This window comes from Rattus rattus, chromosome 18 (assembly GCF_011064425.1).
Source record: "Rattus rattus isolate New Zealand chromosome 18, Rrattus_CSIRO_v1, whole genome shotgun sequence".
In the NCBI taxonomy this organism is placed as follows: domain Eukaryota; kingdom Metazoa; phylum Chordata; class Mammalia; order Rodentia; family Muridae; genus Rattus; species Rattus rattus.
This window is the reverse complement of record NC_046171.1, coordinates 26952986-26972805: the sequence shown is the minus strand read 5'-3', so window position 1 is coordinate 26972805 and position 19820 is coordinate 26952986. Positions and strand designations below refer to the sequence as shown.

At 41.5% G+C, this 19820-nt stretch overlaps 1 protein-coding gene across 3 annotated transcripts in view; it reads left to right on the top strand.

Annotated features, from left to right (window-relative positions):
* Positions 1–19820, top strand: part of Sgpl1 (sphingosine-1-phosphate lyase 1) — a 45997-nt gene that overhangs the window by 7222 nt on the left and 18955 nt on the right. For all 3 annotated transcript variants that reach the window (XM_032888239.1, XM_032888238.1, XM_032888237.1), the window contains exon 3: positions 12805–12970. In XM_032888239.1, the coding sequence (XP_032744130.1) occupies positions 12805–12970 (166 nt within the window). The remainder of the gene's footprint in view (positions 1–12804; positions 12971–19820) is intronic.

Sequence of the window (19820 nt, the reverse complement as noted above, 5' to 3'; positions counted from 1 at the left end):
GATCAAAACAAAAAAGAATTCCTAGTACTCCAGCAGGTTTCTCATGTCCCTGCCACTCCTAGTTGATGTTCATTAAAGGCAGTTATTTCTCTCACTTTAGATTTACTAGGTTGATTTTCAGAATTGTAAGTGGAAACATATTACTTTATGAGTAGCCATTTTGTTGGGTGTTTTGTATCTTTATGTTTTTCTTGTTACTGTGTAGCATTACAATGTATAAATATATTGCAATTTATTCAGTTTATAGTTGATAAACATGTCTCTTGTGTTTGGGTGGTATGAATGACATTGTTACATTCTTGAACTCATATTTTATAAACAGCAAACAAATTTTGTCAAAATGTATAATGCTAGATTTGTATTGCAAATTTAAACAAATTTACACGTCTGTAGAGTTTTCCTTGTTTCTTTCTTTCTTTTTTTTTTTTAATCAATTAATTTCCATGCCTCCTTTTCTTTCTCTTTTGAGACAGGTTTTCTGTACTCAAGGCTAGCCTCAAACTTCATTCATAGTTAGGGCTGGCTTTGAACTCCAGATCTTCTTTTTTTTCTCACAAGTGCTGGAATTACAGGCAGGCATCACTCCCACCCCTAACTTTTTCTGTAGTTTTGAGACAGAGCCTTCCTTACACTGTAGCCCTAGATGGCCTTAAACTCATGACCCGAGTACTGGGGTTGCACGTGTGTATCACTGCCTGTTGCTTAATTCATTTTTGTTTTCTGAGTTGTCAGCTCTTGTTTGTAGTTGAGGATGACCTTGACTTCCTTCCATTCTCCTGATCCCACCTCCAGAGGACTGAGATTACAGTCATGCCCCAACCACACCCAGTTTATGTGGTGCTGAGAGTTGAACCCAAAGCCTCATGCATACTCGGTAACCCTTCTACCAGCTGAGCGACATCCTCAGCCTTAATTTCTTTCTCTCTATTTCTGAGGCAGAGTATCACTGTGAATCTTAGGCTGTCCTTGAATTCCTCGTATTTGCAACTGGAATGACTATTCACTGTACATTTTTTATAAAGCCTGCAAAGTCATTGTTTTGAACTGCATTTGACAGATAGGGCTAAAGTGGAATAGATCCATTGTTTATTGATATCTTAATGGCCCCTAGATTTAAAAACATTAGAAGCAAATATTTGTGGAAATTCTAATGGATGGATCTAGGGCAAAGATGTCATGGCAGACCTGGTTTTTGTCTAGTGTTTTGCTTTTGTTTTCTTGTCAAGAGTTGAAGAAAACAGGGTTGGGGATTTAGCTCAGTGGTAGAGCGCTTGCCTAGCAAGTGGAAGGCCCTGGGTTCAGGGTGGGGAGGGGGTTGGGTGGGGTGGGGTGTTGAGGTTGAAGAAAGCCTGTGTGATTGTTTTGCTCAGTCCTTTTAAAAAGTGTTTTCACACACTTTCCCAGAATCTGTTTGGCTGTCAGAAACATGCGGTTTATGACCTGCAAGCATAGAAGGCAGCTGATTTAGTTCTGTTTTGTTGGTAGGTTAAAAGGCACTTGCAGCTTTCTGATTGATTTATTTGACACTGAAGGTTAAATATTGTTGTAATTTATTTCTGACCAAACCAGGGCATATGGCTATTAAAGTATATTAACCACCTCCTGAAAGAAAAATGCAATGTTAAGCTTAGAAATTAAACTACTTAAGGCCTTTCCCAGGTCTTGACTTTTTTTTTTTCATGGTCTCTGCAAAGGCTGTTTGTGAAGAAGGAAAAAAAGTTAACATCAGATAAGTCATTTGTCAAACATTTAGTAAGTGTTGATTATCAGTAGCGATTCGTTATTTTTTTGTTTGTTTGTTTGTTTTGTTTTGTCTTTAACACAGGGTATTAACTCTGTAGGTGAGGCCAGAACTCCCTCTGTAGCCTCAACTGGCTTGGAACTCAAAAAGCCTGTTTTAGCTTCCCAAGTGCTGTGAAGCCCCATGCCCAGCTTCTTCAGTGATTAAAGTGTGTGTGTGTGTGTGTGTGTGCGTGCGCGCGTGTGTGTTATATCAGTAAGTCAGAGAACAACGTTGTGGAGTCAGGTCTCTCCTTATACCTTACCTGTATGTGGATTCTAGAGATTGAACCTAGGTCACCAGGTTTACTTGGCAAATGCCTTTCTTTACCTGCTGAGCCATCTTGCTGGCCTTTAATTTTTTTTTTTTCCTTTTAATAGTATTTAGTATCCACAGAAACCTTGTGCAAAGATAGAAGCCTTTTTATTTTTATTTAAAAATTGTTTTATGGTGACTCACCTGATAAATAAACACGCACACAAATAAATAAATCATTTATTTTGATTTTATTTAAATGGGGGTAGTCTTGGTATAGAGCTTCAGTTGGCCTGGAACTTGCTATGTAGACCAGGCTGGCCTCAAAACTTAGAGAAATCCACCTGCCTTTGCCTGCTGAGTGCTGGTATTAAAGGCACATGCATCACACCTGGCTCACTAAATGGATATTTGAATAAGAAAAGTAACTGTGCCAGAAATTCACCTGCTCTTCCAGTCTAGTTCTTATCCAGAATGGGGAGTAAGGGTAAAGGGGGAGGGGAGGGGAGGGGATTTTCTAGTTTGTATTTTTATTTTAATGTATTTTTTTCCTTAAGTGTGTGCTTTAGAAAAAAATGTAAAATGATGATTCATATCCAATATTAAAACTTAATATTAAAGACTTTGGGTCATAATAGGGAAACTTGTCACTTGTAATTAATTCAAAAGAGAAATCCTAAAAATACATATATTTCTATAGCAGAGATATTGAAAACGAAACCAGTGTGGTGGCACACACCAGTGATCCTAGCAATTGAGAGGTTGATGGGAACAGGATTTCTGTGAGTTTGAGACCAGCCTGGACTTCATATTAAGTAATGGGTCAATCAGTCACATAGTAGTTAAGTCTTTGTTTCAAAGGAAAACAAAAAAACTAAGAAAAGAGACCGTGGGGCTGGAGAGATGGCTCAGTGGTTAAAAGCACTGACTGCTCTTCCAGAGATCCTGAGTTCAATTCCCAGCAACCACTTGGTGGCTCACAACCCTCTGTAATGGGATCCGATTCCCCCTTCTGGTGTGTCAGTGTACTCATATGTGTAAAATAAATAAGTAATTCTTTGAAAAAAGAAAGAAAGAAAAGAGGTGAGACTGCTTTCTGCAAGTGGCGGGGATGAACCCTGACAAACTTTGTTGTTTACATGTGAAAATTTGTTTGCCTGTCCATCAGTTATCTACAGGTTAGAGAGCACTGTAATGTTACCGTAGGGTCAGAAACCGTAACCCAGAAGGTGACCTAGATAATACTGGCTTTCCTTGGAAGCAAACATTTCCCTGTTTGCTTTTCACAGATTATTAAAATACCTGAAACTCTGTGCGATGTTACTTTTAGACTGACTTCTTCCTTCACTGCTTATTTCTGTTGTAAGATGGGATGGTAGACTTAACGAAGGGTATCTGTGTATGTTGTAGGTCAGAGAGCAAGAATAAGTTCCTGTTCGGTTCTTGTGAACAGGATCTAAAGTCCTCAGTGCCTGAGTGACTTTGGTAGGTTGTGCATGTTAAGATTTCTTGCTCTAACACTAGCATTTTCATTGTAGGGGGAAGACTTCCACAAATGGTTAAAAATTTAGAAAGTCAGGCCTGGAGAAATGCTCAGCAGTTAAGAGCAAAAAGCCTTTTTTTTTTTTTTTTTTTAAGGGGGCCCAAGTTGGGTTCCCAGCAACCGCATCAGGTGGCTCACAGCTACCTGTATCCAGCTCTAGTTAAATTTGATGCTTCTAGCCTCTGTAGGCACTCACACTCATGTGAATCATCTCACACAGACATGACATACACATGTTCACATCATTAAAAATAAAAATAAATCTTTGGTCTGGGCTTCTTAATTCAATGATTAAATCTAGTATGGTAATTATATTTATCTAATTTATGATCTTCCTCAGTCATGATATACTCAAAGAAATAAAAACTTTTATGAAGAATATAACATTATTTTAATGGATCTTACTTATTCAGTAAATTCGTATTTCTAGTGTTTAAGGATTACTTTTCTACTACTCTGCTAAGATAACAGAACCAGTGCATCTTTTTCAGAAGGAAGAGTTTACTGGTGGCTCACAGTTCAGAGGATCAGTCTGACCATCACAGCAGTAGGCAGGCAGGCATGGCATTGGAGCAGTAGCTGAGAGCTTGTATCTGATCCACCAAGTGACAGGCAGAGAGAGCTAAGTGGAAATGGTGTGGGCTTTTGAAACCTCAAAACCTAGTTACACACCTCCTCCAGCAAGGCCACATCTCCTAATCCTCTCAGACTAGGGGCCAAGTGCTCAACTGTGTGATAGCCTATGGGGCCAATTCTCATTCAAACCCCCACCAAAGGGTAATCCACTTCCTTTACATTTTGAAAGGTAGCCTGGCTGGGTCTGCACAGTAAGCCATTTAATTATGATAAAATAGTTCAGAGAACTTTTAATACACATTGGTGGAAGTTTGCATAGGCTAAGTGTGCAGTTTGCTCTTGATGGAGCTTGTCTCTTCTATATCATCGCTAGTTGGTTGCAATGGCTGTTTGGTTTGTTGCTCAATTCTCACTTCTTCTTTAATGACCCCAGAGAGTTTTTCCTTTGGGCTTGTGATTTGCTTTTGCTGATTAACTCTGCTGCCTTTTGAGGCTCCTAGAGATATTTTCTTTTTTCTTTTACCTGTTTACTCTGTGCTCTCAGGTTTTATAGAAAATGATATGTCAGAGAGTCAGATTCTGGGCCTTAATTATAGCACTCTCAGTAGGTGATCTGGGTAAAACAGGTTTTTCTTTTTCTTGGTAGTTAATTTATGCTCTAAAGCTTAAATTTTTTTTTTTTTTTTTTTGTAGCAGGGAGAGGTACAAAACAAATGGGGTTGGAGTTGAAAAAAAAAAAGGAAATGAATTTTTTTCCTACCAAAAGTTAGGTCTATCACCCAAAGGAAATGAACCCCAAAGTTAGGTCTTCCCCCATCGGAATGTGTGAGAAACAGGACCTTCACTTTGTAATAAATAAATTCGCCATACTGATGAAAACAGAACATTTTGTTTTGCTTGCTTTTTTTTGAGACATGGTTTCACTCTATAGCCTGTCCTGGAACTCAAACTCAGAGTGAAACAGTTTTTGTTTTTTTGTTTGGTTAGGTTTTGGTTTTTCTAGACAGGGTTTCTCTGTGTAGCCCTGGCCATCCAGAAGTTCTTTCTCTAGACCAAGGTGGCCTTGAACTCACAGAGATCTGTCTGCCTCTGCCTCCTGAGTGTTGTGGTTAAGGGTGTGCACCACCACTATCTGGTGAGAAACAGTTTTTAATATACAGTTCTGCAGAAAAGGGTGCCAACATAGAGAAAGGTAAAAATGGCTGGTGTGGTGATTTGGTTCAAGATAGTAGGTTTGGTTTTGTTTGTTTTGCTTTGGTTTTTGGTTTTGTTTTGTTTTTGAGACAGGATTTCTCTGTGTGGCTCTGGCTATCCCGGGATCTATAGACGAGACTGACCTTGAACTCAGAGATCCACCTGCTTCTGAGTGCTGGGATTAAAAGCGTGCACCACTGCCCAGCGGCAGTTTTTAAAGTCTCCCATTGTGAGAAATTTTAGCCTTCTTTTTCCTATAAGCTGGTATTTCAGAGAGTTATAGTCTTCACATTCTTCCTGCATAGGCTGCTCTCTAAATTTCCTATCCTTTAGGATGCAAAGCCTCATCTAATTTTCTAAGGCCTATCTTCCCTGACTGTGGACAGTCAGTCAAGAACTCTTGAGTTCTGAGGAAGCTGCCAGAGGTGAGAGAGGGGCCTAACACCTCAGCTTATCTGTGGTATTTTCATGAGATGAGCACTAAGTATACTCTTGTACTAAAAATGGGTGGTAATGATTTATTTCTTGCCAAGGGAATAGTGGTTTTTCTTATGCTGGTGGTTTTACTTAGGGCTTTATGTATGCTAAGGCAAGGGCTCTGTCACTTCTGTGCCTTTCTTTGCAGGATTTCAAAGTAGAAGATTCAAATTTATAATCTGTTTATTTATTTATTATCTGTTCAAAGAATAAATATTAGGAATAGTTGATCTAGTTGACCTGGTGGATTGATGTGACTGATTTAGCACTTCTTAGGAAAGCTTGGTGAATTTATTTTCCTTCCTTCTCAATAGCTGGTCTCAGTAATATAAGTGGGCTGTTTGCTATTTCCCTAAAAGAAAGAGATGGGGAAAGAGTCCTCTGGTTTTCCTTACACCTTGTACCAGGAATTGAACCTAGGGATAGTCAAGTGTTCTACCACGTAGCTACCTTCTCAGCTCTCTCACCTTTCTGTTTTTGTTAATTTATTTTGAGACAGGGCTCACTAAGTTGCCCAGGCTGGTCTTGAACTTGTGCTCCTGTTTGAAAATCAATGTTTCGGGGTCTTCTGCACTAAGTTAACTTCTAGTGGGGTATTCTGAACCATGGTCCTTGAGTAATATTGATGTACTCCGTTGGTTTAGTAGAGAGTGGTGAGCAAGAAGTTAAATTCTTATCTGGGTTTGAGCGGAGGGGAAACACATTTTGAGATTAGTTTTGGGGCCTTAGCTTCTTCATCATTGAAATGAAGATTAAAGTAGATGAACTTTGAAATTATTTTAAATGATAACTTTTTATGACTTTGGAGTCAATAATTAAAAGAAAATAAAAGATTTTATCTGGATGATGTTTGCCTGTATGTATATCTGTGTACCACATGTGTACCTGTGGAGGCCAGAGAAGACTTCCATATCTCCTGAAACTAGAGTTACATGCCGATGACTGTGAGCAGCAGCGTGTGTGGTTGCTGGGAACTGACCCTAGTTCCTCTGCAAGAGCAGCAAGCTTTCCTAACTGCTAAGCCATTTCTCTAGTCCCCAGAGTACTTTCTGAATTAATTCCATTTTTTTTTAGTAGCAGGTAGCAGGCATGTAAGTTTGTAGTTTGAGAAAGCCACACCCAGAGTACTTGGCTTGTGTAGATAACCATTCTGGTCATTTGGCAGTGTTGACTCTTTTGGTTGGGGATGGGGTAGTGAAGCTGTGGGTCCTTGCTTTGGCCATTAGGATAAGTGAAATTTCGGGAGAAGCTAGGGGAACTGCAAGTGTTGAGCCAGTGGATCTTCTGGTTTGCACCACGGATGGTTTGATTCTGAAGGGCAGATGATAGAAAATGAAACAGGCTCGTATCCCCTCTCAACCCTACTTTGCACTATGATCTTTGGATCTCAGTACTTTTGTTTGTCAAGGACACGATCTGCTCTGATGGCCTGTGATATGGCAGCTTGTGACTTGTCAGTTGAGTATACAGAGTTCAAGTGACCGGCCTTTCTTTTCCATATTCAGTCCAAAGCCACTGTGCCCTGCACAGCTTCAGTGGTAAAGATGTAAACATTCTAGGATCTTGCAGAACCCGAGTTCTAAAAGGATATAAGTATTACAATTATTTCACTTCAGTTGAATAAACGTTGAATTCCTAACATGGTAAAGCTGCTTTCAGGCACTCTAGCAGATAGGAGGCTAATATCCAACATATTTGTATTCTTCCTAGCAGGGCCTTGCGCTTGCTAGACAAGAGCTTCTACCACTGAGCTAAATCCCCAACCCCTTATAAAATCTTTGAACTGTTCTCCCTCGTTGGGTTTAGTCTGTTCTCCCTTGTTGGGTTTAGTGCTTTGCTTCAGGTCAGACTAAATCACAATGCCCCTAGGCTGATACAGTTTGGCTGTGACTGTCTCATAAGAAATGGGCAACCCATCAAAGCATGCTAGATAGTTAGCACATTAGACGTTCAAAGAAGACATTGTACTGTGGTGTAAGGATCAACCTTCTGTTGGAAAGTAGTTTCCCCAAAACTCTAATTTTACAGTAATATATAGAGATCAAGAAAATCGTTACCGTTTGAATGTCTTCCTGGGTTAGTGGTTGATTTACTCTCTGCCTGAGGCTACTCTCAGCTGTGGCCGGATGTGTGCTTTCAGACACACAGGCAATTTGAGAGGTAGCTAGCTTATGTGTACTTTAATATTGACCATGCAATCTTAGTTTATGATCCATTATTTAAAAACCAATAGCCAGTTGTTATGGGAGACAGTAATAGGGATTAAGTGTTAGATTGGGATTGAATGAGGCGATGTGAATATAAAAAAGAATAGACGGATCTCTACTGAAGCAGATTGTCCTTAAACCTTAACAATGAAGCAGTCTCTACCAGGGAATGGAGACTGTGCCCAGGTGCTGGGGCTTGGAGCTTTTGAGGGCAGAAAAGGGAATTTTTAGGGGTGGAAGATTCCACACGCACAGCGGATCACCTGTAGTCTCAAGGTTATAAATACCAATGGAAATTGGTATGTTGATTTCTTTCTTTCTTTTTTTCTTTTTTTTTTTCGGAGCTGGGGACCGAACCCAGGGCCTTGCGCTTGCTAGGCAAGCACTCTACCACTGAGCTAAATCCCCAACCGGTATGTTGATTTCTTATGAGTCCCTGGATCCTACCATCCTGAAGAAGATGTTATCAGAATGTCAACTTTCCTATCCAGAGTTTTTCAACGCTAGTTTTAGGTTATTAGTTCTTAATAGATTTTTGTGCCGGTGGATATTGGTAGGTAGTTAGGTCTTTATACACTATGTACAACTTTAATTAGATGTGAATGATACCACATAGCTAGAGTCGAGTCTGCCCTGAACATAAATTAGAAACAGAAAGCTCTGGATGTACCATTGAATATAATGTGTTATGCAATTTGCCCAGGGACACCGAGCACTGAAAGAAGACTGGAAAGGTTAGTTAGGGTTGCAGCTCAGTGGTAGAGTCTATGCCTGGTATGCGAGGAGACCTTGGTTCCATCCCCAGAACTGAAATAGCAAGAGAGAGGGAAGGGGGTCGAATATTGAGTTAGGAAACCTAGGCTTCTGGCCTTTTATTCTGTTACAAACCTGTTTTTAGGAGCACAGCATATCATTTCAAACCCATGGGGCCTCTCCTTAAAAAAGTCAGGATGTTTATGTTGTACTTGATCACTAAGGCTCCCGTTAGTTTCTAGAGTCTATGTTGGAGTGTTGCATCAGGACCCAACCTGGGGCTTGTTCTGGTTTCAAGACCCAAAGGAGCTGCCTTTTTTTCCCAAGGAGATAATACTAGGCTACTCCACAGGACTGTTCATTGGGCTGTCCATGTGGTGAGGTGCTTCTTCATAGGGGAATGAGCCTGTTGTGTGTAGCAATCCAAAGAGGACATTAGGATGAAGCCAAAAGTAATTTCCGTGATCACTTAGTTGCCTACAAAACACTTGTCACAACCTGTTTTACTTTGTTATTATTCTGTCTTTGGAGATAGAGAATTTACAGGACTCATTGTCTAACTAAGAACCAACGGGGTTGGGTCTAGAGAGGTAACCAAGGGCTAAGAGCGCTGATGGAGGACCCTTGCTCAGTTAGTTCCCAGCACTCACGTTGGGTGGTTTATAACCACATGTAACTTGGAGGGATGTAATGTCTCTAGCCTCTTCAGGCACTTACACTCACATGTGTCCACATGAAAATTAAAAATAATTTAAAAAAGAATTATTGGCACAGTCACCAAGAAAATACACTCTTGCTTAATTTAATTTTGTAATTGAGTTAACGAGTGCCGTCTTTATACTGTATTAAGACTTTTGAACATTTGGTTTTCATTTCCTGGTTCTTTGCTTTGCCTCTAATGTTCTGTTATTTTTCATTCATTGCCATGAAGAATTGGCCTCTGATGTCATCTTTAAATCACTAAAATGTAATTCTATGTGAGTTAAAAATTAGTCCCACCACTTATAGCACACGGTTTGGTTTATCTCTGTGCTTTGATCACAGCTTTGTCCTGTGTCGTCTCTGGTAGAAATCAGAGCTTCCCTTTGATAGTGACAGACTCCTTAGTCTCCCCCAGCCTTTTGCTGGAATTGCTGTTGCTTTGTCAGATTGAAGTTGTTGATAGCAGTAGTGGACTCTGGGGAATGGCCACCTGTTGTAGATAAGTAGTTTCCATGGGTAGCCCTCAGGGAACCTAAGACTTGCCTAATGTTAATTGCCTATCAGTAATCCAATTACTAAAGGTATTGTTTTAGTCCATTTGGAATGCTGTAACATAATGTCTTAAACAGAGTGGCTTAGAAACGACAAAACCTTATTTCTCTGACACTGGTGGAGGCTCAGAAGTCAGAGATCAAGGCAGCATAAGTCGAGGGCCCACTTGTAGGAGATGCCACTCAAAAGAGTTCATACAAAGGGGTACCTAAACTGTCTGTCTGCTGTGACCTCACTTAGAAGGAGCAAATCATTCTCTGAAGTCTCTCTTCTTGTAAGGGGAACCAGTTGTACTCAAGGTGGCTCCTCTGACTTTATGGCCTCTGAGGAGTCTTACCTCCTGATAACACTGGCTCAAGGATTTGATCTCACCAGAAATTTGGTGGGGGAACGTAAACGTTTAGTCCATAGCTGCTTCTAGAAAGACTTGTTAATTACCTGTTCTATTTGTGAGGGTTCATGTTCTTAATAATAAATACCCAAGAGGAACCAATCTCAGATCAGTACCATCTCTTTTTTTTTCTTTTCAAAACATCCTCTAACTGCTTTAGCTTTATTTTCCTTCTAGTCTTACTGTAGTTAATGGTACACCACTTAACCGATCCCTCAAACTTGAATTCAAAGTTTGGAATCATGTGAGTTACTCTCACTCCATAGTTCTCGGAAAGTTACTGTTCTTGTTTCCTTTCCGTTAGTTACTATGATAAAACACTGACCAAAAGCATCGCTGATTTGGCTTACATTTCCAGGCCACAGTCTGTTGTTAATGGAAGTTAGGGCCTGAACTCGAAACAGAAGCCATGGAGGAGAACTGCTTGCTGGCTTACAGACTCAAGTTCAGCTAGCCCAACACACACATCAGCCTCTTTCTATACATTTCCCTCTGAAGGCTTTTGTCATTTATATATGGATGTATAAAATATGTATACAAAAGTATAGGGGCTGGAGAGGTGGCTTAAGAGCACTTTTTGCTCTTGCAGGGGACTGTGGTTCAGTTCCCAGTGCCTACATAGTGATTTATAACCATCTCCAATTACAGGGCATCCCACGTTCTCTTCTGACTTCCTCTAGCACCAGACATGCATGGGATACACTGATACCCACGCAGGCAAAGCACAGAAAATAATTTAAAATGTAGATACATTCCCTCTTTAGGTTATAAGTTCACTGGGAATAAGGAACTATGCATTTACCCAAGTTTATGCCACCTTTGGTGCCATCAAAATGTTGAGTGAATAACAAATGATCTAATGAACTAAATTTTCAAGATTAGTAAATAGGGTTAAGAACAGAGCCTTTAAATAAACCACAACCAGGGGTTGGGGATTTAGCTCAGTGGTAGAGCACTTGCCTAGGAAGCGCAAGGCCCTGGGTTTGGTCCCCAGCTCGGGAAAAAAGAACAAAAAAAAAACCAAAACAAAAAAAACCAACCCACAAACTTAAAAGGACAGTCTTAAAGGCCCTACTTGGGGTAGGGGATTTAGCTCAGTGTGTTCAGTCCTGAGCTCCAGTTGGGGGGGTGGGGGGGAAGAGGCCCTACTCAACTTTGTAGTCAGGGAAATAAATAGATGATCAGATTGCAAGTCAGGCTGTGATAAGCCTATCACAAATTAATTCTTGACAAACTTAAAGGAACTTAAAGGGAGAGATGAATTTTCAAGAGTAGCCAGAGCCGGTAGCTCCATTCTGTAATCCCACTACTTGTTAAGTTTAGGCAAGAGGATTTAAGTTTGAGAGCTGCTTTGCCTATAAAGTGAGTTCAAGACTAGCCTGGCAACTTAGTCATACTGTCTCAAAATTAAAAGTAAAGAAGGGTTTGGGATGTAGCTCAGTGGTAGAATATTTACCTGGACCTGGCGTTCATAAAGGAGGTCCTAAGGTCAATCTCAAGAAGGATTTTGACTGATCCTGGTGAGTTTACAAGTGACAGTTTTGTTGTTTATCTCAGACACTGTATGGGATACAGTAATAGTAAAATACTGTGACAGACTCCCAGTAGGTAAGTGAGCATTTAGAGCAGGATTAGCCAACAGTAACCTCATAGTTGAATCTGGCTCTGTGAACTAAGAATGACTTTTACTTTTTTTTTTTTGAGACCGAGTTCATGTTGTCTAGGCCGGCCTCTGAACTGTGGTACCGTTCTAGCCTCTGAGTGCTCGGATTGTTGATATGAACTTGATTTTTACATTTTCAGATGGTTGGCCAATAAAGACTATTTTGTGATACAGCAATCATATGAAAGTCAGATTTCAGGGTGCACATAATTACGCTGTGTAGGAACCTTAGCACGCTGTGCACTGTCCCGCAGCACCAGAGGTGAGTAGCTGTAACAGAATTAGTTCATGGTGCCAAAAATCATCAGTCTGGATCCACACGAGCTATTCTGTTTATGGCTAGACTAGAGAAGGGAGGAGTTCAAAGAGTAGAGAAAAGGTAGTACTCACTTTGAGAATTGGGTACAGAGGAACTGTCGGGAGTACAAGCAGTGAGATAAAGGTGATGGCATACATACATGGACTTGATCTAGATTAGTCCTCTTATTTTACAAAATAAGCAGATCAACACAGAATCAAAGTCCAGGCGGCACTGTCAGGCAGGAGCGCCTGGTATGTAAAGTTGAGGGCGTAGAAGGCGATAAAACGATTGCTGAGATGGAGCCTCATCAGAGTAATGGCTTTGCCCTTGAAAAATGAGAATTGGGCAGAACAAGAGCAGACTTCCCGTCCCTGAATGTAATGTTTCTGTTTTTCTTCTTATATTTCTAGAAGGACTTCGAGCCTTATTTGGAGATTTTGGAAGCATATTCCACAAAAGCCAAGAATTACGTGAATGGGTACTGCACCAAATACGAGCCCTGGCAGCTCATTGTGGGGAGTGTCCTGTGTACTCTGCTGGTAGTCTGGGTGTATGAGCTTATCTTCCAGCCAGAGAGTAAGTAGCCTGCCCCTTCTGTAAAGGTGGACAGGAGTCTCATTCATGGCCGGTGGGTTGGAAGCATCTCTTTTGGTTTGGTTCCGCTTTTTAAAATCTGTTTAGGTGGAAATAGACCCTAATTTAGGAACTGTGAAATTGTTAGGACTTTTGGGTTAACTGTTACTATTTATGGTTTTATGGAGGGGTTTTTGTTTGTTTGTTTGTTTGTTTTCTTTTCATTTGTAGTTTGGGTAAAAATTCCTTAGGTATTAGTTACTGTAAAGATTCACAGATATCTCAGAGTACATGTTTTTCTGGTACTAGTTTCTTCCTACAGCATAATTGTGTTGAGATTTCCAGAGTAGGAATGTATTGCTTTCATTTGTGGCCTTCCTTTTCATTAAAGAGCAGTAGCAGCACTCATAAAGCCACCACCTGGCTACCAAGTGGCCTCAAGGATGTCTGCGTAAGTAACGCACGCACGGCCCTTCTTTGGAGTTAACTTCTGCTAAGGGACAGTAGTACTGACTTGTCAGATGGACTTGAGAAGAAGAACACTTTCTCAGGGGCTTCACACTTCTGAGGTGTGAACAGCTCCTGCACACCCATCCCTTCCCCACCTACGCCTCTAGGTGACTGACTTGACGCTGTGAGTGATTTTCTCCCCGCAGGCACTGCTTGGGGAGCTACTTGATTATCCTCACATCTGTGTAGTAGATGTTAGCAGTGGCTATTTTGTGACGTTCCCTGGCCTTTCCCCACATTGCTATATCTTGAGTAACTTCCTTGGGAGAAGAAATAAATAACTGAAGAAAATCAAGCACTTTTTGTTTGCTATTTCTCCATTGTTTCACTTTCTTAGTGGTATCATCTGTTGGGGTGCACTTTAACTGTTTTTCTGCTTTCCTGTTTTCCCACGAACTAGATGGTTTTAATCTTTGGGCGGTGTGGTGGGGAGTGAGACAGGGCTTCTCTATGTAGCGTTGGTGCTCCTGGAGCTTGCTAGCTCTGTAGACCAGGCTGGCCTCAGACTCAGAAATCTGTCTGCCTCTGCCTCCTGAGTGCTGGGATTAAAGTTGTGCGTCACCGCCAGGTGGTTTTCAATCTGTCATTCAAACGTTGAGCTATTTGAGTAACATTACAGTTACAGCATCGTGAACATTGCAAAACATGACAGCCGAGAGGCAAGTCCATTGCTCTAGAGCTTTTTAATTAAAGTGGAAATGAGACCAGACTGTCCTGTCTCAAATTATAGTTCACCTCAGCTTTAAAACATGGTCTTTAGTTTCTGTTCCTCATCCTTGCTGGATTTTCTCACTGTTGACAAGACTAGCCTTTCACTTCAGCTATGGTTTATATGTGGCTACAGCCTTGGTTGCCTATTTAGGTGTACTCCTTACCCAGGAAGTGTTTGATTCAGTGAGCAAGGAGCCTGGCATATCCGTTTATTCATTTATATTCTCTCTTGCTTCCTCCTCTCCCTCCCTCTCAGCCTTCCCTTTCCCATCTCATTGGCCTTGTCTTGTTTTATTTCAACTTGAGATAAGAGTCTCAACTATGTAGACCAGGCTTGCTTATAGCTTGCAGTGGTCCGTGGTCCTCCTGTCTGTGCCTCTTGAATGCTAAGATGTGCAGGTGTGTATCACCATGCCTGATTTTTTTTTTTTTAACGATGATTTTGTGTGTGTGTGTGTGTGTGTGTGTGTGTGTGTGTGTGTGTGTGTGTGTGTGTTGCCTCTTAAAATTTATTTTATATTTTACGTCTAAGGGTGTTTTACCCATGCATATACATATGTCTATGCACTACATTCATGCCTTACGTTACCCTTTTAAGCCTGGGAGGGGTCATGCTGGGATCAAACATTGGCCTTGTGCATGCCAGGGAAGTAGTCTATCACTGAACTACTTCGGCCTCTCATTTTACTCATTTTAAAGTATTCAGTTTAGTGGTATTCACATCTAATTAATGTTCACATTATTATATATAGTCTCTATCTTCAGAATTTTCTCTTTAGTTCAGATTGAACTTTCAACAGATAAACAATTCCTGAGCCAGGCCTCGTGGTGCACCTTTGAACTCCTAGCCCTTGGAAAGCTAAGGCAGGAGGATTGTAAGTTTGAGGCAAGCCTGGACTATACTGACTCTCTCTCTCAAAGCCCAGAAAACATTTAAGTCTCCATTTCTTATTTTTCCTAAGCCCTAAAAATCACCATTCTGGGTATTTTCCATTTAAAGATTGTATATTTATAAAACCGGACTAAAGTTAAGAGCTGTTGACATTCCTACTTATTTGTTATAATTAGTATTAACTTTAGGTATTTACTTCTTTAAGTTAAAGTGTTTATCTAACTGTAAATATTATTTAGAACATGTTGTCTTGAAGTATGCGTGTACTGCATGATGGTCGGTCTGAGCTGGTTAACATTAACATAATAAATATAATATAATAATATAGTTAACATAACCGCTGTGTCTTCACAGTCAGACAGCTCAGTTGTCAGCTGGTTGTGCCATGCACTGTGCTGAACCTGTAACCGAAACACAGCCATCTTGGGTGCTGGTGCTTGCTTGCTGACCCTGAGTAGTCCATCCGAAAACTACCAAAAACCCTTATATTAGTAAAGTATTCTATTTAAGTCTGTGTCGGTTGAACTCAAGTCATTTTAGCTTTTTTTTTTTTTTAAAGATTTATTTATTTATTATATATAAGTACACTGTAGCTGTCTTCAGACACACTAGAAGAGGGCATCAGATCTCATCACAGATGGCTGTGAGCCACCATGTGGTTGCTGGGATTTGAACTCAGGACCTCTGGAAGAGCAGTCAGTGCTCTTAACCACTAAGCCATCTCTCCAGCCCCATTTTAGCTTTTAATATATACTTTTACTAAAAAAGCAGCCTGTGCTCACCATAGGAAACTTTTTTTTTTTTTTTTTTTTTTTTTTTTTTTTTTTTTTTTTTTTCAGAGCTTTGCATAGCAAGCGCTCTACCACTGAGCTAAATCCCCAACCCCAGGAAACTTTTATACAATATGAATAAGCCACTGAGACCAATTAAAATCTTGCCACTAGAGTATACCAGTTATACTAGTCAGGGTTCCTACAGGAACTAGACCAACAAAATGAATACATATTATGAAAGATTCGCTGGAACAGCTTAGGTGACAGGCAGCTAGTAGATCTAGTAATGACTGTCTTTGTATTGGAAAGCTGAGACTCTAGTAGCCGTTCAGTCTCAAGCTCGGTCTTTCAGCAGTCCCAGTCTTGTACTCACAGCCTGCCTAGAGGATTCATGAGAGCCACTGGCCTTAGTCCACCGTGGAGAGCCAAAGACTCTAGGTTCCAGTGGCTGAGAAGGATTGGCAAAAGACAGGTTTGTCTTTCCCTAGGTGCTGAAGGTGTGGCCCACTCTGGAGAGGTTCTTCTCCTGAACTTAATCCTGTCAAAAGGCTTGTTCTCTGACTTCCACAGATGACATGTGCACCCCTCCCCCAAATGTGTTAAAATAAATTTTTACTTTGTTTATTTATGTAGAATAAGGGTCTCATGTAGCCCTGGCTGGCCTACAACTCACACTTCGTAGACCAGGTTAGCCTTGACCTCACAGAGTTTGCCTTCCTATGCTTCCTCCCAAGCTCTAGGATTAAAAGCATATGCCGCCACACTTAGAAAGAAATTTTAAATTCTTTATTTTATTTATTATGTATGTATGAATGTGTGTGTGTGAAAAGATTTAATTCTATATTACATTGTCTAGAAGAAAATATTCTGAAAACAAAATTTTGCCCACAAATGAGTGGCTTCAGTCTCTTTTCTTGTTGCTTCATCATAGTCTGGGGCTCAGTGGTTTTGTCACCAGCTGTCTTAGTTAGGGTTTTCATTGCTGTGAAGAGACATCACATGGCAGCTCTTATAAAGAAAGACGTTTAATTGGGGCTGGGCCTACAGTTTCAGAGGTTTGGTCCATTATTGTCATGGCAGGAAACATGGCAGCATGCAGGCAAACATGGTGCTGGAGAAGGAGCTTCCCACCATGCTTGGGTTTACTGACCAGTTCCCCAACTCAGAGGCTCAGCCTGGGCCCCTCCTTCACCAAGCAGAGTAGTGACTAGGGCAAAGGAAGCCAGGCACTTACCCTACATGACAGTGTGGAGGGGACACCAGAGAACTCTGTATCAAGCAAAGGAGACTGTTTGCCATACCAGGCATAGCTTGAACAGAGGGCACCTCAAAGCCCACAGTGGCACATCCTCTGACAAGGCCACATCTCCTAATAGTGCCACTACCCTGAGGGACACCCCCACTGCACCTATGGACCAAACATGAGTCTATAAGTGATATTACTGTTCAAACCGTCACATTCCAGTCCCTGGCCCCCATAGGCTTATAGCCATTCTGTAATGCAGAAATGCATTCAGTCCAGCATCAAAGGTCCCTATAGACTATAACAGTTTCAGACTTGCTTAAAAGTCTAAAGTTCAAAGTCTCTTCCCTGATTCATTCAATCTCTTATCTAATCCCTTGTAAAATCAAAACTAAGCAGATTACATACTTCCAAACATGCAATGGCACAGAACATACATTACCATTCTGAAAGGGAACATAGTGAAGAAACACTAAACCCAAGCAGGACTGAGAAGGAGCTGGCTCTGCGTCTCCATGTCTGTGTCGAAGTGCTCTTCTGGTCTCCAACTCCTTTCAGCTTTGTTGGCTGTAACATGCTTCTTTCTTTCGGGCTGGTTCCACTCCCTGGACAGGTATCGCACGACCCTGGCTTGGGTCTCCAGTGCAACCCAGGTTTCACCTTCACAGCTTCATACATTGTCTTCTCTGGTCTCCATGCAGGGGCACCCCCACTGCACTGCATGCCTGGCCTCAGCAGCTTTCCTTAGTCTCTGAGGAAGGTTCCATAACCCCTTTCTTCTCTCTTGACTCTAAGGCCAGAACCATGTTAGGTGAAGCTGCCAAGTTCTGCTGCTTGTGGGGCTGAAACATGGCTCCCTTGTTCAATTACACCCTCACCACCTCTCTGTTCTCAGTGGTTTCTTTCACTGCATAAGCTTGGTTGTCCTGAAATTTGGCTCTGTAGACCAGGCTGACATTGATCTGAGTGCCTCTGTTTCCTGAGTGCTAGGATTAAAGGTGTGTACCACCACACCTGAACTTAAACTTCTTTAATCCCTTTTTGCAAGATGGAAGCTTAACTGGGTTGAAGCATGCTCTGAGGTCACCACCCCCCTTATTACATTTAATATGTTAATATGGACACAGGATTTAGTTCTTCTACTTCCTGGTGCCCCCTTCCTCCTTGAACCATGCATTTTGTAGTATTTCTTTTCATCAAAATGTTCTTCATAAGGGTGGACACTATTAACCACGTGACAGAGTCTTAGTCTAGACTGTGTTGAGATTTCCTTCACCAATTCAGTTCATCTAAATCTCTTCACTGTAGCCTCAATCTTCGGGCAAGGCCAAAAAGCAGCCATATATTTCATCAAAATAGTCACAGGAACAGTCACCAGGCCACATACAACATTCTTCTCCTCTAAAACCTCTTGAGCCAGGACCCCACAGTTCAAATCATCTCAGCACCGCTATCTCCCAAGCTCTACTAGTAGGAGCCACCAAGCAACACTTAAAGTGTTCAACTGCTTTTCTAATTCAGAGTCCCAAATGCACGTTCCTCTAACAAAAGCATGGCCAAGCCGATCCCAGCACTACCCCAGTGCCTGGTACCAGCTTTTGACTTAGTCAGGGTTTTATTGCCGTGCAGAGAGAGATACCATGACCACAGTTCAGAGGTTTAGTCCATTACTGTCACGGCAGGAAGTAAGGCAGCCTGCAGGCAGACATGGCACTGGAGAAGAAGCTGAGAGTTTTATATCTTGATTCACAGGCAGCAGGAAACTGCCATGCTGGGCATAGCTTACGCACAAGACACCTAAAAGCCCCCCCCGCCCCCCCACATTGACACACTTCCTCCAATAAGGCCACGCATTAATAATGTCATTTCCTGTGGGCCAAGCATTCAAACACATGAGTCTGTGGGGCCATTCCTATTCAGACTGCCACAGCAGGATTTACAGTGTTGATGGGACGCAGCAGTGGAAGGCCAGTGCTACCTAAGCAAGCACAATGAAGCCAGGACGCAGGCAGGCCTTGATGAGTGCCAGCCGGGGAGTAGACACTCTGTGTGTACCACCGTTAGGAGTGGCCCCACCCAGATCCCTGAGGAATGCAGCAACAGTGCTTTATTCAGTTCATGCCTCAGAGAAAAGTTGGTCTGGGGTCTACTAGGCTGACCTGGATAGCAGAATAATCTCGATGGTGCGTTTGAGGCAGTGTGGACTCCTAGACTACACTCTCACTGCTCTGAACTGTGCCTTGAACAAGTTCTAGTTCTCCAGTTCTTGGTTGCCTTTTATGCCTGTCATAGATTATGCCTTCTAGCCCAGCCTTAAAATGCCGCTGCTGGGATCAGTGCATTCTGCACAAGTGTCCTTCCAACTCGTTGATTTATAATCACTGCAGTTGACAGGATCAGAATTCTTTGTCCTTTGTAACTGCCTGGAAGCAGACTCTGACGTGTGTTGTTTTCACACTTCCTTTAGGTCTACAATAGCTGTCTGGGTCAGGGTTGTTTGACAGACATGTGTTTTGGGGACAGAAGGACATTTGGACATTTGGAAACCTTGGGAAGGTCAAGAACTCTGGAATATGTGGCAATTCTGCCTCTGGGAATTTATTATATGGCTATACTACACCATGTATTAAAACATTTTTAACATGGTTTGTAACAGCAAAAATCAAGACGAACCTATATGTCCTTCAGTGAGGAGAGGTTTAATAGATTACGAAACTTTTCTTT